Source organism: Zophobas morio, unplaced genomic scaffold (genome assembly GCF_036711695.1).
Source record: "Zophobas morio isolate AGI-343-1 ecotype UQ-CSIRO unplaced genomic scaffold, CSIRO_AGI_Zmor_V1 ptg000026l, whole genome shotgun sequence".
Lineage (NCBI taxonomy): Eukaryota > Metazoa > Arthropoda > Insecta > Coleoptera > Tenebrionidae > Zophobas > Zophobas morio.
The window spans coordinates 7,744,293-7,761,532 of NW_026972131.1; the positions used below are offsets into that span (position 1 = coordinate 7,744,293).

Here is a 17,240-nt window from a genome sequence, read left to right on the forward strand (position 1 = left end):
GATAGTTTTATTTACTTTACAATAATTTCAGATCCTTTCAGTACGTTTCATGTCTTAACAGATCCTACCAGACCTGGCAGACTTGTCCAGATGCTTTAAGTTTGTTTAAGTTTCTTTAAGATTCTTCAAAATTCTTTAGGATTTCTTAAGATTTTTCAAGCTTCTTTAAGATTCTTTCAGATTGTTTCAGAATCTTTTAAGTTCTCTTTCAGGTTCTTTTAGGTTTTCATAGATTATCTCAATTTTTTTCAGATTCTTTCAGATTCGTAAAAACTCTTTCAGATCCTCTCAGGTTCTTTCTGATTTTTTCAGATTTTCTCAGTTTCTCTCAGATTCTCTTAAATTATCTCAAATTCTCTAGTAATCTATTAGATACACTCAGATTCTCTGTTTTTTAGAATTTTTCAGATTCTCATAGGTTTTTGACGTGTTTTCAACTTATTTCAATTTCTGTGAAATTCTCTGAGCTTCAGATTCCTTCAGATTCTTTCAGATTCTGTCAAATTCTCTCAGTTTCTCTGAGATTCTGTCAGTTTCTCTCAGATTCTCTTACTTAGAATCTTTCAGACTTTCATAGTTTCTCTCAGATTCTCTCAAATTTTCTCAGTTTCTCTCAGATTCTCTCAGATTTTTTAAGGTTTCCTTAGTTTCTCTTCAGTTACCTCAAATTCTTCCAAATTATTTCAGATTTGCTTCAGATTCTCATAGGTTTTTCATATTCTTTCAGATTATTGTCAAATTCTCTCATTTTCTGTTAGACTGTTTCAGATTCTTTCAGATTCTAATAGTTTCTGTCCGATTCTTTTAGATTCCCTTGAGATTTCAACTTTTTACTTTCAGTTTCTCTCAGATTCTCTTAGATTCTTCCTATTATTTATATTGAGATGGCAGTTCTATTTTAGCAAACATGCAGGAGTTTGTAATTCTCTAAAATTGAAATAATGGCAAAATTTTAAAATGACATCATCACTTTTTTATGGGGACATAAACGAGAAAAAATGTCTGTACTTACGATAACCTTAAAACGATTGCAAGATTTTAGAGCTTTGGGTTTTGCAGCTAAATAGCAACATGTTGTTACACAATTTCTTTTCCAAAAATCTTGATATCTAGAGTAAAAACTCAACACCGATTCATAAACCACATGTTTTATAAAACGTAAGGAATATTTACTATGTAAATTTTGGAAATGACATCATCCTATTGTTGATGGGGATGAATAGCCAATTTTTGGTTAGTGATTTACCTTCTACTCGACATTCCTAATTAACATATAAAATTTAACAGCAATAGGTCCATAGTTTCGTAGATTTCTGTCGAATAAATCGGAACAGACAGACAAATAGATAGGCAGACAGACAGACCGATAGACAGACAGACAGACAGGCAGGCAGACAAACAGACAGACAGGCAGACAGATGGAAAGGGAAACCTATTTCTTCGTACTCTAGAGGTCATGAAAGGACCAGAAAACATAAAAGTAGCAAGTCGTCTAGTGGACTGGAATACGATATTTGTATGGAATTTTTTGCACACCACACATTAATAAATCTTTAAGCAGTGACAGCCCAATTTTCTGTGTTACGTTCCAGAAAATACAGTGTTGTATTTTGCAGTACAATTCTACTTATTACGATTGTGCGTACTGAACATCTAAAAATTGTTTTCTCAATTTTTTTTTTTTTGATAAATCATTTAAAAGTCGCGTTTTGCCATGTATTGATTAATTAATACACGAACCCAAAAAAAACGAATTGACTGGTCCCAGTATTTCTTTTCTATCGCCAAATATTTGTACTACCTAAGTAAGTTTGAGACCAACAGTACTACAGAAGAACTTAATATGTACAATTACTTTCGTAAATTTGTAAGGATTGTTCACCGACGCATTGATTTTGAAAATGAGAATAGTAAAGAACTTACTATAGACAGCCAAATGTGCCAAAATTAAGACACTTTAACTAGCGTCTTGAAAAAATCATATTTCTTTTCTTTGAAGGAAGGCAAGAATGTAAAACAGTTTATAACTATTAAATAAGACGCATTTTTTTACTTTCCAAGTTTTGAGAAATATACTGTTTCGTTTTTAAGAAAAGTCGATTTTTTTCTTTTACATTTGTAATAAAAGAAACCTGGTTCCTTATAAATACGGTGTTTCCTCATTTGTGACTTAAAAAACTTTGGTTATAATTACAATCACTTAAAATACATTTTAAGCCACGAAGGTAAAATAGCAAATTTCTAATTGTTGAAAATTAGACAAAACCTTCTTGGTTGTAAATACATTTGTGTGTGTAAAATATTAACGAAGTCCACAATGCCGTAGATTACATTGGACAACTAAAATTCACCATTAAGCCGTCTGTACGGTACCAACCAAATGTTTGCCAACGTTGGCAAACACGCATCCATGTAATCTTGGTTTAGATGGTCAATATTTACTTCTAGCTTTACGTACTGTTTCCAAGTGGACAAAGGTAATTGTTAATGCATTTAAATGTATGTTTTCCCTGCGGAATTAAAAAAAAACACTGCATTCCCAGTGCTCAACAGTAATTAATTTCTTCTTGTTACATTTAAAACGGTTCGGATTATCTCGCACAACCGAAATAATTATATAACATTACGGTATTATAACAAAAAAGCGTCTTCGCTCCGAGATTACCGTCTGAAACTGGCTTTGTCTGCATTCAGAGGGTTAGTCAGCTTCGAAACCGTTGTTCTACAGATTAGAGATGCATTATACAAAATCAGCTAGAGTTGTGCACAAATCTTGCAGTCGTTAACATAACACAGGTGAAGTGATCTGATTGATGTACTTTGAGATCGATAACCGAAATTAGACATAGTACAGGACCTAAGGCAGAACCTTGCAGAAGACCGTAATACACGGAGAATTCAAAGAATAAAGTGGAATATGTAGAACAGTTCTTATCATTGAAGACGCTCACTAATGTTCCAATTTGAGTATAGATAATCCGCTAACTGAAAATCGGTGGAAATGATTTATTCTCAGATGATGTTGGTGAGGTAAGGTAAGGTATCAAATAATAAAATTAATTTCAAGAAAAAATCAACTTAAAAAAAAAATAATAAAACTAAATAAGCGAATTAACCAATCGTTCGGGGTCTCATGGATCAGAACTTTATCCTCTTACGTAGCATCTTGTTTTGATAAATAAGCTTGATGAAAATCTATCGTTGCAGCTTTAGACGATATTTTCATAAAACTTGTTTTACATTTATACGCATCCGCAAATTATAGGGCAAATTTAAACTTAAATGGGCTCCTCCATCTTGTTTCTTGTAAAATGCCAAGAATTTATTATACACTTTAACCCACTCATTTTTTAAAGATGCAAGGTCTCGTTTTCATATTACAAAAATTTAATAGCTTGCGCTAACACAATATTTACTTAGCCGTTCTGAGTTCCCCTTTTCACTTAAATTTTATACGGAAATTATGGATCCTGTGTATGCGCGTTTTCGTCGACTTTGCGTACTGCTTGCTTTTATTGAAAATATCTTTTCAATAATCGAAATGTTCAGTGAATCGTGCCGCTACGAGCATTTATTAATTTACTAGTAGTGCAATCCTCAAAGCTTGTTTTCCGGCATATTTTTGTTCAGTTATGTGTTTCAAGCTTTTATTAAATTTTTACACCTACATTGCATCTCTCTAGTAAAATAATGCGCGCCCACGAGTAAACAGCCATGAATATTTTATACAGATGTCTGACAAGAAAACTTTAACTTTTTTATAGTTAGCGCAATGTGAACTTCCATCGTGTTCAGCAACTGATAAAATCGCAAACATTTTATTTACTAATTAATCAGTGGAAGAAAAGTTAACATCTCTTCGTGTCAAAACACGTTTATTTTAGTTTAAGAAACGTAACAACGATATACATTTTTCTTAAATTTGCCAACAATAAGTTTTTCAAACTGAATAATCAATTTATTGCTATTTTTCAGAAATGAGATAAATTAATTAGGTGTAAAATTTGTACGTAGCTGCCATACATCTGTATTCATCGTAATGTGATTGAAATAGTTAACGCATTCCACGTCGTAGACTGATCAATTTAAATACAAAGTGTCTAAATATAAATGATTCATACATCGCAGTACCTCTGTACAAGTGTTAGGTTGCATTTATAGCAAGATGGAGGTCAGTTCCAACATTTTTTGTGACTTATTTAAATTCTGAATGGAAAAAAAGCGGCCAAATTCTTTAATTTAAAAAAATAATCTTCGAACGAGTATTAGGTGTATGAAGCATTTATAGACACTCTGTATATGACTGTAAATATGAGCAACACGGATCTTATGCATTCGACATAAATTTTATGTTAGTTGTTAGTATAGGTGTAGCTTACCAGATATTGTGACATTTCTTTCTCAAAAGGGTAAACATTTACGAAACACTAATTGACTTTTAAGTTAGCTGACTTGGAACTGGTGACGTTTTTAACTAGAAGTGTACTCGTAATGAAAAATAATTTGATTCTTAAATACCGATTAGAAGAACTAAATAAACAAACTTCTTTGTGTTTGATGTAACTATTAGCAGCCTCCATAATTCTCCTTAAAGGATGATTAGCTAAGAAATTAGTTGTCCCCGAATGAATCCTAAATATTATGTTACGTGTACATCGGCTGTCAACTGCCGGGACGACGAAGAACAATTTATCTAACAAATCTGGATTGTCATTATAGTCATTAACTCATTAATAATCCCATGAAGAACGCAGGCATCAGCAATCTGTCTTCGAACACTCAGTGTTTGGATGTTAAATTTATTCATAATCCATTGGTAATCACCTTTATTGTACCTACGGCCGAGTTTATATTCTAAAGCGCGGAGAAACCTTTTTTGCACTTTTTCCAACAGTTCCCAATCAACATTGTAAATTGGAAGCTAAATGGAGGAACAATACTCCAAATGAGAGCACACCAAAGAACAAAAAAAAAAAGAGTATTTACGGCCACTGGAGAAATATCTTTACAATTACGCCAGATGAGTCCACACATTTGCAAAGATTTTTTTTTAATATACGAATAACGAGATTTAAAGGAAAGCGCAGAGTCAAATATTAGGTACCTCCAGATCTTTAGTTTCTGAAATACGAGACACAGAATGATTATTTAATTGATAGTCGAACTCAATGAAAGATTTCTTGTTACAAAATGAAATTATGTAACACATTTTTAAATTTAAAGGTAGTAAATTTTTATCACACCAATCAATTGAAGACTCTAAATCAAGTTGAAGTTCTTCAGCATACAAAGTAAAACGTATATTTTTAAAAAGTTTCAAATCATCAGCATAAAAATCATAATTACAATGACGAAAACAACCAGTCAAATCGTTGATGAATAATAAGAAAAGTATAGGACCACAGTGTATACCTTGTGGTGCACCAAAAGATACATCAAAATGATTTGAAATGTACTTACCAATGCGGACCTGGTGTTTTCCGTCTGTAAGAAAGGAGATTAGACAACTAATTATCAAATTTTTAAACCCTAGTTTCTGCAATTTCAGAATTAACAATTTATAGTTAACACGATCGAACGCTGCTAGATTCATTAAGAAAAGAATAATATCGTATAAATTAGACATTGTAGATCTATTGCTGCGAAAACCATGTTGTTTATGAGAGACTATTCCACTGTAGTCGAGAAGGTACAATGATGTCTAAAAGTTTTGGAATTTAAAGAAGTTTTAAACAAAATAAACAGTATCAGCGGAAGAGTATAGTTACAATTCTTTCAAACGACGCTAGGAATTCCATCAGGTCCACTATTGCATGACAGATACAAAGAAATAATTTCTGGAATCGTCTTTCACATAAACTGAAGAAAAATACTTTGCAAAAAGGTCAGCTATTTATTTTCCTACTTTGGCAACTTGTTGATAATAGATTTTATCATTGTTTGTCTTGTCTCGAATGAACTTCTAGAAAAATTTAGGGTTGTTAAAAATACTCAAGTTAACTTTAGAAATGTAGCCCGAATACAATTGTCTACCCAGTTCTTTGCAACGAAATCTCAAATCTTTAAAGTGCAGGTAATCGTCCAACTTTCCAGATTTCTTATAATGGTAATGCGCAGACTTTTTCATAACACATAAATCTTTCAGTTCCTTAGTAAACTAAAAATTATAATTACCTTTAGCAAACTCAAAACATCGAGTCTCAGAGTGCGCTGGATTCATATAGAAAAAGATGAACTGAGGCAGGAAATATAGGATCAATGGCAATAGTACCATCCAAACTAACAATTTTAGAAAAAACAAGATCTAGAAAGACATTTTTACTGTTTGAAATCTTGTTCAGTTGTTCTAAGTTCATAAAAGCGGTGGTGTAAGAAATTACATTATAATAATCACGAGAACCAGAAAGTGCATTGTTTTGAAAGTTTCCTAAATTCCACCTAAGCTGGGGTAAATTGAAAGCACCCGCAATAATACCGGGTGTCTGGAAAATGGCGGATTAACCCTTCAGTAAGTTATGTTCAGAAGTCACAAAAAAAATAATAAAAAAATTCTTTATGATAAAGATTACGAAAACAATCCCTTTTATTTATGGCAACCTTTTATTTTTTTAGGACAGCAACCATAACAACCAGTAGTCATTAATCGTTTTGCATTATTATTAATAGGTAAAACAAGCTGCTATTTTTGATTACTACATAACTAAAAAAAAAAACATTTTAATAAAACATTTATAAATTATAAACAAAAACAAAAACAACAAAAGAAAAAAAACATTAATGCATAACCAACGAAACACTAGAGATGTTCAAAATTTCTGCCTTTTGCATATCAGTAAGCTCGTAATGTTTCCAAATTTTGATCATTTTTTGTAAAAGTTGCCCATCAGTACCTTGCTAAGATAAAGGGAGATTTTGGTAAATGACATAGTCTCTAAGAAAAGAGAGGGTGGGTGGGCGGGGCTAGTTTCTGTTAAGATAAACTGATTTTAGCAAAAAGAGTACAAATAAAGTGAAAAATAAAATATTGAAAATAAAGTCCAGAATTGAAAATGGGAAGAATTATAAAATATGCAAAATTTCTGCGACCTAGATGCATCTTAAACAACAGCAGAAACTTAATGAAAGAGGTAAATATTAGAATAACTAATTACATTTCAATACAGAATTTCTGATATCTTAAAACAACCCTAAACAATTCAATAATAATAGAGGGCGGGTGGGCGGAGTTAGCACCTTCTCCACTCATTCGCCCCCTTTTTTCTTAGAGGGTCTCTCATTTGCCAAAATCAGTTTTATCTTAGCAGGTACTAGCCCCGCCCGCCCACCCTCTCTTTTCTTAGGGGATATGTCATTTGCCAAAATCAGCCTTATCTTAACAGACACTAGTCCGGTCCACCCACCCTCTCTCAAGACTAAGATTTTGGCAAATGAGATATCCTCTAAGAAAAGAGAGGGCCGGTGGGCGGGGTTAGCATCTGCTAAGATAAGATTGATTTTGGCAAATGAGATACCCTCTAAGAAAAGAGAGGGCGGGTGGGCGGGGCTAGTACCTACTAAGATAAGAGCGATTTTGGCAAATGAGATACCCTCTAAGAAAAGAGAGGGTGGGTGGGCGGGACTAGTACCTGTTAAGATAAAACTGATTTTGGCACATGAAAGACCCTTAAAGAAAAGAGAATGTGGGTGGGCGAGCCTGAAATCTACTAAGATAAGACTGATTTTGGCAAATAACATACCCGCTAAGAAAAGAGAGGGTGGGTGGGTGGGGCTAGTAGCTGCATATATAAGACCAATTTTGACAGATGACATACTCTCTAAGAAAAGAGAGGGTGGCTGAGCGGGGTTAGTTGCTGCCAAGATAAGACTGATTTTGGCAAATGACATACTCTCTAAGAAAAGAGAGGGTGGGTGGGCGAGGCTAGTATCTGCTAAGATAAAACATATTTTGGTTAATGAGATACCTTCTAAGAAAAGAGAGGGTAGGTGGGTGGAGCTAGTAGCTGCTAGGATAAGACTAGTTTTGGCAAAGTTGCCTCTAAGAAGAAGAATAAGAGGGCGAATGGCCAGGGTTACTACCTGCTAAAATCAGTTTTATATTATTAGCAGCTACTAGCCCCGCCCACCCACCCTCTCTTTTCTTAGAAGGTCAGGCATTTGCCAAAATCAGTCTTATTTTAGCAGGTACTAACCCCACCCAGTCGCCCTCTCTTTTCTTAGAGGGTATGTTATTTGCCAAAATCAGTTTTATCTTAGCATATACTAGTACCGCCCACCCACCCTCTCTTTTCTTAGAAGGTATGTCATTTGTCAAATCTTAGCAGGTAATAAAACTGATTTTAGCAAATTACGTATCCTGCAAGACATTTAATTAAATTTTTATAAGAAGACACTAGAGGTTCCAAAGCACTTTCAAAGTCTTTCCACACAGGAAGACCTGGAACCTCAGGATTGTTTTAAAATTTTCCAAAAAAAAAACGGTCCCAAAATTAACTCAAAAACAGGTCAAGTCAGAATTTTCCAAAAATAAAACACCAAAGTCCCCCAAAAGTGTTTTAAAAAATGTACAAACAAAATCTCCATGGGCTCCCAAAATAATACACAATGGGTACCTAAACACTGTGGCACTCGACTTCTTCAGATTTGTAAAAAGTAAAACACTAAAAACTCAAAAGATTTTTTCAAATTCATCCAGCAACAAAACACCAGATTCCTTTAAATTTAACCGAAAATAAAACACCAGGGGACCTAAAATTAACTGCGATTATTATCCAATTCTTAAACGTTGCTACAATTAAAGCAACAATGTTTTTTACATAGTAACAAAATATCTCACTGAATAAACGGAACTTGAGTGAATATTTTGAGCTTAAGTAGTTATTTCGCGAGTAGCTCCAAAAATCGAATTTTCCTTGAATCACATTCAAAACCTTAACTACACAGTAAACAAAGGCAGACATATTGGATTTTTTTACGAAAAAACTGAAAATAATGTGTGGCGGATTTGGCAATGCAAGTTCTAGAGACACAAAATGTGCAGTTGATAATGTGACTCCTTCTAATACGAAGAAAACAAAAGAATCAGTATGGAAACAGTTCAGTTCCTTTTGTGTGGACCGTAATTACTGCCTATCTTCGAAGAAATTTCAATAATTTTACAAGACTGGGGGACAATATGAAAAAAACGAACGGCGAGGAGTACAAAGAAGTCGTGATAAAGTCAATGTGGAACATCACTGCGAAATTGGTACAAAAAAAAATTTCATAAAGAATGTAATATCCAATTCGACCCATTTACGAACATCCGGTTTAAAAAAGCAAGAGACGCAAGAAATGCAAAGAGGAAAGAACTGCAAGCTATCCCGTCTAAACGTAAACAGAGTGCCAGTGCTTTGAGTCATGAAAAAATTATAGAAATGGCAAAAATATGGAATGAAGAGACACCGGCTTGACCTCAGAAAAAAAAATTCCAAATAGCTTCTTACGAAGTAGCATGGAGAGGAGGGGAAGGTACTCAGTGCTTACGTTATTATTTTAAAGAAGAGACAAATAGTGAGGGAAATTTTACGGGAAGATTGGAATACAATCCTGTCTTTCTTAAAACGACACAGGATGGAAATCAAAAACTTGCTGACAGTAAATGGCTAACAATAAACAAAACTGAGGCAGATATTTTCCCAGTTCTTTTATATCTAAAAGTTGGGCGAAAAATCAAAAGCGATAGATTATTCCTGCCCAAATCCTAACTGGAACGTTCAGCATCCCCATTCCTGGTATAAAAATATGCCCATCGGTATCCAAATGGACAAATTTTTTTTTTGTGTTTTTCCCAGACTCACCAGTTGATTGTTGAGAGCGTACGGGTGAGTTAATCCGCCACTTTCCAAACACCCGGTATAAAAAACTCTGTAAATTTTTCGAAAATAGATTCCAAATCACAACGATAATCCTCAAACACATTTAATGGAGAAGCCGGAGGTATACACACATCACAAACAATCAGATTTCATTCGTTATGTGATATGTGAACATAAGTACTTTTAACATTTAACGAAAAATCATTTAACTTTGTCCTAATACAGCCTGTATTCTGATAAAAAAGTTTAATACTTTTTTGAGGAATTATTTTGCGAATTAAACTTTTTAGTGATGTAAAGTATGTTATTAATATACCTTAAAGTTATATTCTTTTCACCCTTACAAACCCTGTCGTTGTATTCCTGTCTCATATTGTTATTAAAGTTTCGCACGGCATTTGGTTTATGCTGTCCAATACGTGTAATTTTTTTTTTTTGCATAGGAAACGAACCTAAAATAGACAGAATCGATGTAACATGTTGCAAATTGCCATCAATCTTTTGCGCGATTTCCGACGCAGAAGATTAGGGAATATCATGGCAGTACCGTTGATGAAAAACAATTATTAATGCCCTAGGATGTATAACTGATTATTCAGGCACGGGTTTGCGATTCGATGATAGTCATGAAAGATTAACTGGTAACACATGAAGATCGTCTAATAAGAGAATTTAGTGGATATATTACACGGATATTATCTACGGATATACGGAATTAATGTGCATGTTTCACAGATGAACATTACATTTCAATAGTAAATTAATTTTCCAAACAGCATTATGGAACATATCAGAGATCAACGAGACACCAGAACATCATGTGACATTTCACGAAAAAATGACATTGCGTCGTATGTACTACGAATACTTAATTCAGTATCATTTTGAGTGTTTCTGGTAGTATATGTAAATAAAACTTACAAAACAAGTAAGAATGTTGTAAATATTACCATTCGGTCGACACTCATTCTGATATATAGTCTATTACATCGTGTGTAAAACTACAATAAGAGGTTACGCATTACTATCTTTTCTTGGTGCATTTTACCTATATTTTCGCTCCGCACGACCGATACTAAAGTTTTTCACTCACGTTTGCATGACACGATAATTTCCAGTTATACGGTAGTTCTTAGGCGAAATGGCATCTAAAAGTGTGTAATAAATGTTTCAAATTCAATTATGTGCTACATTTAGTAAAATTATTACCATCGGCATGTTCCGTGTTTAAAGTATAGTGTTTTTCCCTACTTTAAATTCAAATCTTGAATATATCGTATGTAATAAACAATAAATAATAATGTAATGAGTTGCACAATTTTCATAACAACTTAATAGTTGACAGGTGAGGCAGGAAATAAAAATCTTAATCATTGCTTTCACGCCTCAACAGAAAATTAATGTCTACCGTTAATGGCACACAAACAATAATTTGAATTAACATTAAAATGGCTGCAATTTTGAAATCATCATCTTAATTGACAATGCAACTGTGAAGGACAATGGGCATGTGCTTCAGGTTAGAATTTTTCAAATATTAAAGTGTGAACGAAATCCTACCTACACTTGTGGTTTATGAATACGTCTTGACTTTTTACCCTAAACGTCCAGATTTTTGGAAAAGAAATAAAAATCATGTAACAACATTTTATAATTTAAAACGTTTTATCGAAGCATCTGTCTAAATTGATATGTGTCCTTGCTAAAATGTTAATGACGTCCTGTCAAAATTTTGTAATGGGAAAAATTTACTTTAGCACTACACACATCTTCATTTTAGCTTATAGGGGCCATGAAAAAAGTAAAATTCGCGAAATCAAATTTTATAATTTTTCGAAAGATATGTACAGGGAATTTTTTATGAAGAAATATTGCATTCTGCATTTGGTGTTTGTCAGATATGACTTTATACGCCTTCAAACAATCGGTTAGGATAGATCTTCGGATGATAGCATTTGTATGCCGGCCTCTCGCTTCCAGTAACTCAAATTGCATTGACGACGTATCCATCTTTGCCCCTAGAATGAATTCGTTGAAAATTCTTCTTCTACGAGATGGCAATAAAAGGCTTTATCGACTTAAAATTTGATCTACGAATTTCCATATTTGTCGTCTCGTGGAAAATCCCTGTCTTGTAAAACATGTTCCTTTTGCAGTTTCAAGTAAGAGTATTTAATGCAAGTGTCGCTCGAGAACAACCGTATCTTAGAAGATTATAACCCCATGTTGTACCGCCCGTCAGGCCAAACCGAAGTTCTCACAGCAAGCATCCGCTGCGGTTATGTAATTACTTATTCCAAGTGCTAAACGACTTGGCAAATAACTTGTTACTTCCTCGCCCCCTTTCGCTTCGAGCTTGGTTCGTTTCCTTTTTTTCCCATACAATTCGTAATTACATTAAACCGTTACAAAATGAAACAAACAATGTGAGAAAATTCCGGCGCTATAAATCCTCGAGCGTGAAAAGAAAGTTAATTAAAATTAAGGAAAAGTTGCAGCCTCGGTTGGAAATCCTTAAAGCAGATAATTTTATGTTCAATGTTCTTAAAACAGTGAAATTTCGTTATTGTTTTATTAGCAATCCAACTTCGCAATCTGTCTTGCTTGCTTAATGTTATAATCACGCCCTTTTCAGCTGGATACGAAACAAAGTTTCGCCGAGATTGTTGGAATTCCGAATGCATACTGTGCTGGGTAGGCTGGTAAAAATTGACAAAGTTTTCAAATTCCACTTGGGCAAAAATTGTTTTGTCACGATATGTGTTTGATGGAAAAAAAAATGAAAATGTTCACTCGTGAAACGAAGTATAAATCGCTTTAAAAAAAAACCTCTTGGTGCTAAATTGGCATATTGAATTAAAATTAGAAGCCGTTTCTTTCCCTCCAACATAGTAAAAGCGGTTTTTGCGATTTCATCCACTTTCACAAATCGACCACGTATTGATATACTTACAATGTACAACTTTATGCTATAAATCTCATTTTTTGAGTAGTAATCTCTAGTAATCTTTATATCCATAATAGAAAATTTCATTCGAGATTGTAGATAATAAACTGTTATTCACACTTTAAAAGATTTCCATGTTCTTACTCCCAGAGTGATAACGATGAAAAGTTTTGTAAAAGTAATAGGGTCATATTTAATGATATCTAACTTCCGTTTTATTAGCAATTTACAGCTCGTCAAATGCAAAACTGCAGCTTTTTACTGCCCGATCGTAATCGAATCCATCGAGCGAATTGCCACTTTCATATTTTCTCAACGTTTCATGACCTCTCCGGCTTCCGTCTGTCTGTCTGTCTGTCTGTATGTCGTCTATATCCATTTTTATTAGACACGTAATTTCTGAAACTACCGGACACATTTTTACTTCCCGAGCGTAAGCAAAGTAAAAAGTAGTCTCCCGTTTCCGTCTGTCTGTCCCGTTTCTCATCTGTGTCAGATGCCGAATTTGGTCCATTCCTTTTTTTTGCATTGGTATAACGCTGTGACTATTTTTCTTTTAAATTAAATTAACTTCTTCGTGACATTCTTTCAATGTATAAACATAAAAAATAAACACTTGGGATTCAGATTGCTATTACCTACTGCTGAAGGACAAGGGGTGTTATTTATGCCTCTAATGATATTAGGCCGCAGAGCTTCATAAAATCAATCTTCTTTGTGAAAAATGTTTTGACATAAGTGAAGGTGAAAAGTTTTTTTTTTAAGAAAATTGGTCGAAGATAATTTACACATAACTTCCCTCGCCTCTGAAGTATAGAACAAGAGAATGCGTTTTCAGCAGATATTCTAAAAGTTTTGCACAGGGAACCTGACGATAGTTTTAGTAGTAATAATAAATCTAAACTATAATACCTACGTATTTTTAATATTTTCTTAATTTAGTTTGTGTACAAATTGCTTTCATCGGAATGTATCGGTAAAACGAGCTGTTTAAATTGTCAATCGATGATATCAAATATAACACAAAAATAAACATACAATATAATAACAAATTTTAGCCCTTGTTGCATATTATCGTTTTTAGACTATCTAATTTAATACCACGCTATTTTGTCAAGTATTCTTCTGGAAAATGTACATCGTAAATGATCAAATTAAATGTCATGGGAAAATATCGACCACTATCGCACTATACTTAAATTTGCTTTGTATACGGGGCACTCTTTCAATCGTTCTTCGGCCACATTGCTTGCGAACGCCGGGAAAAATTTAATGGATCTGAAAAAGGAGTTCAAGTTCAGTCGTCGTCCTTGAACGTTGTATTGATTACATTGAAAATGAGTATCGACACAACAAGATACTAAGTAAGTTTAGACCATAAATGTTTAAACTTGCTAAGTTTGTACACTTATTTTTAATACTTGGGAAAAGATTAAGATTGAGGCTTTTAAATAAACAATCTATAAAAAACACTTTTTTTAGTAAGAATTTTAAATTAAGAGGAGCTAACTTTGGCTGTTATGGAGTTTTCAATACATTGTTAGCATGTAATATCTCCATTACTGACAAACTTGTTATGGAATTTTGCGGCTTTATATCTTGTGAATGAATGGAAATATTGAAATATGACGCACATATGGCGTCGGCGTCGCAATGTTTTAAAATGTCACGGATATATTTTTTTACAGATTTCAATAGACCGGTAAATTCCAGATACTTATAATGGTATACAACACTTAGATATTTATTTAATTGCCAGTGAATAAAAAAAATATCTAAATGTTCCGGTAAAAAAATATAGGTTGCAATTTAAAAAAACATAGGTTTGAGTTGCGCCCCTGACGCGTATTTGTGTCATATTTGCAATGTATTCAATTAAGCTTTCCTTTCCAAGCTGGGAACAATGGCGTTTACATAATATCAATATTTCTATCCGTTTTAGAAATATAAACAGAAGCTCCTTTTTACTGTGTCTCATTTCCGACAAAAAAATGTGATGGAAAATTTCACCAAAATTTTGTAAAGAAAATGATAATAAGCTGCCATTGAATTATATAGAGGAAGCTGTGGACAGGTTTTATTTAAAATTTTAAAACAATATATCTATTAATAGGTACGCCAAACACAGCCACTGGCCTTAAGTTTAACGAATTCAAATACCCATTCTCTTACAGCAGTCGACAAGAAATGTTGTTGGAGACGAGCTCAAAATGGCAATTGTTGTTCACTGAAAACTCTCATTGTTAAATACGACAGTAAAATCCCGCTTTCTCTATCAGTTACGGAAAAAGTTTTTTTAATTATAAGAATAATATATTGTCGAAAAGTCTTACGCGAATTTTTTTTCATCGATTTACCGCCTCCATTTATTTCCAGACGCCCCGGTGTGCAAACAGGATCGAGAAGAGTTATATGGCGCGCTGAAGCAAGAGACCGTGACTTTACGCTGTCAGGTCGATGCCAATCCAGCCATAGTGACCTTCCACTGGACGTTCAACAACTCCGGGGACCTGACCGAGGTTCCGGCCAACAGGTTCACAAACGAGGTCTCTTCCTCCCGGCTCAACTACACGCCCGTGTCGGACCTGGACTATGGCACCCTCCTGTGCTGGGGCGAGAACGAAGTGGGTCACCAAAAAGTACCCTGCGTCTTCCAAGTAGTTATAGCAGGTGAGAACATTTTCCGACATTGCTTTTAATTACATACCTGACTGGGGGTCTGTGTACCTTTTCATATTTCTGTCTAACGACAACTAAGAGTGAAACACGTGCTTTGAGATTCTCGCGCTCTCGGACTGCAAAATCAGGCTGAAGTTTCTTTGTTTTCCCTCAGCGCAGTACGGGGAATGGAATCGGACCAAGTTACTTATAAAAAACGACCTATCATTATCAAGAAAACCACTTTTTAAGTTCAGGTCGATTTGATACTCCCTAGTCGAACATGTGTCTTTCGAGACAGCTGATCAAGAAAGCAACAAGCAAGAACGACAGAGTGGCACTTCTAAACGTTAAAGTTAATCAAATGAATTAATGAGAAGACGAAAGTTCGACAGAGAATTTTTGCACTGTTCTGCTGAAACGTTTTATTAAAGTATTTGCTATAGGCATAGCATTTTACTAAAATCTTTTCTCGTGTGTTATGGTTTTAAATCAATTGAGAAAGTTAGTCACTCGCTGATGACTAAACTATAAACTTTGTAACACACTAGTATAATAAATCACTATTAAATACTGTTCTATAACCATTAAATCAATATTAGTACCTACTCGACCAAAGTTTCAAAAAAAGTTAATAAATGACATCTCAAGAATAAAGAGTATATCTCCTACAATATTCACCATGTTCATGATAATTCTAAACCGTACAAAAAGTTTTACATCAATCTAGTGTGTTATTTCTATTGAATTATAAAATTTTGTAGTGAAATTGTGATACTTATCTTAAACCCACATGCGTAAAATTAAAGATGCAGCATCAAAATTTTGATAGAAATACATTATTTTTAAAACATATTTCAAATGAAAACAAATAATCCAATAGGTTTGGGTGGAGTCCCTAGATATATTTTAGAAGGAGAGTTGTGACACGGACATTTTCTGTCTCTCTCTTTTTTACATGACGGTCAGTTATGAAATAGCTATAGTAATTGCTCTCTTTATCTAATTTAACTCATTTTTAATTGCACTTCGAATTTTACGTTTTACTTTTCCTAAATAAATTCTAATTCGGTATAAACAAAATATATATATATTTATAATTTAATGTTTTACTGTATGACAAGAAGGAGAAAAATTGTTTTTAACAAGAAAATAATTAAAAACATAGTATTTATAGTACTTCAAAAAATCAAAATTCTTTTCTGGAAGATGTTTGCGTACACTTAGACAAATTTGCTCCAATCTTAAAAAAATTGTAAACGACGATTCCGCAGGAAAATTTAGACATCCTGGACGATATTCCTTTAATCGAACCAATGTTGTAAAAGGCTTTATTAAATTATTATCTGTTAATAAAAATGTTAAATATGTTTGGCATTTCAATTTTTTCTTTTCAGAATATATCCCGCCAAATTATGTAAACCATTTTTATGAGTCTTGTTTAATTCAGGACTGTAATCATTCCAATTATTGGGAAGTGGACACTGTATCATTTGAATTTTGTTAGTGTTCGTGTTACCAAAATTGCGTAAGTCACTATTGTGTTCTGTATTACGTAGTAGAAATAAGTCACTATTTAATAAATTGGAATCAATTTCATTTAAATAACTAGCTTCCGAAATTTGTATGCCAAAAAAGTTAAAAACATATATTTTTTTATTTCTCTGCCTTATAAAGCGTTGGGAATTTTGTGACGAAATCTCATTGGACTCAATACATTTTCAAGTACACCTTGAGAAAAACGCGATGTATACGCGTATTTGTATTTTTTAACGTTTAAC

At 33.6% G+C, this 17,240-nt stretch overlaps 1 protein-coding gene across 1 annotated transcript in view; it reads left to right on the plus strand.

The window, feature by feature from the left end:
- Positions 1-17,240, plus strand: part of LOC135136196 (contactin-1) — a 548,953-nt gene that overhangs the window by 474,668 nt on the left and 57,045 nt on the right. The window contains exon 10 of the mRNA XM_064065367.1: positions 15,178-15,471. Coding sequence (XP_063921437.1) covers positions 15,178-15,471 — 294 coding nt within the window. The remainder of the gene's footprint in view (positions 1-15,177; positions 15,472-17,240) is intronic.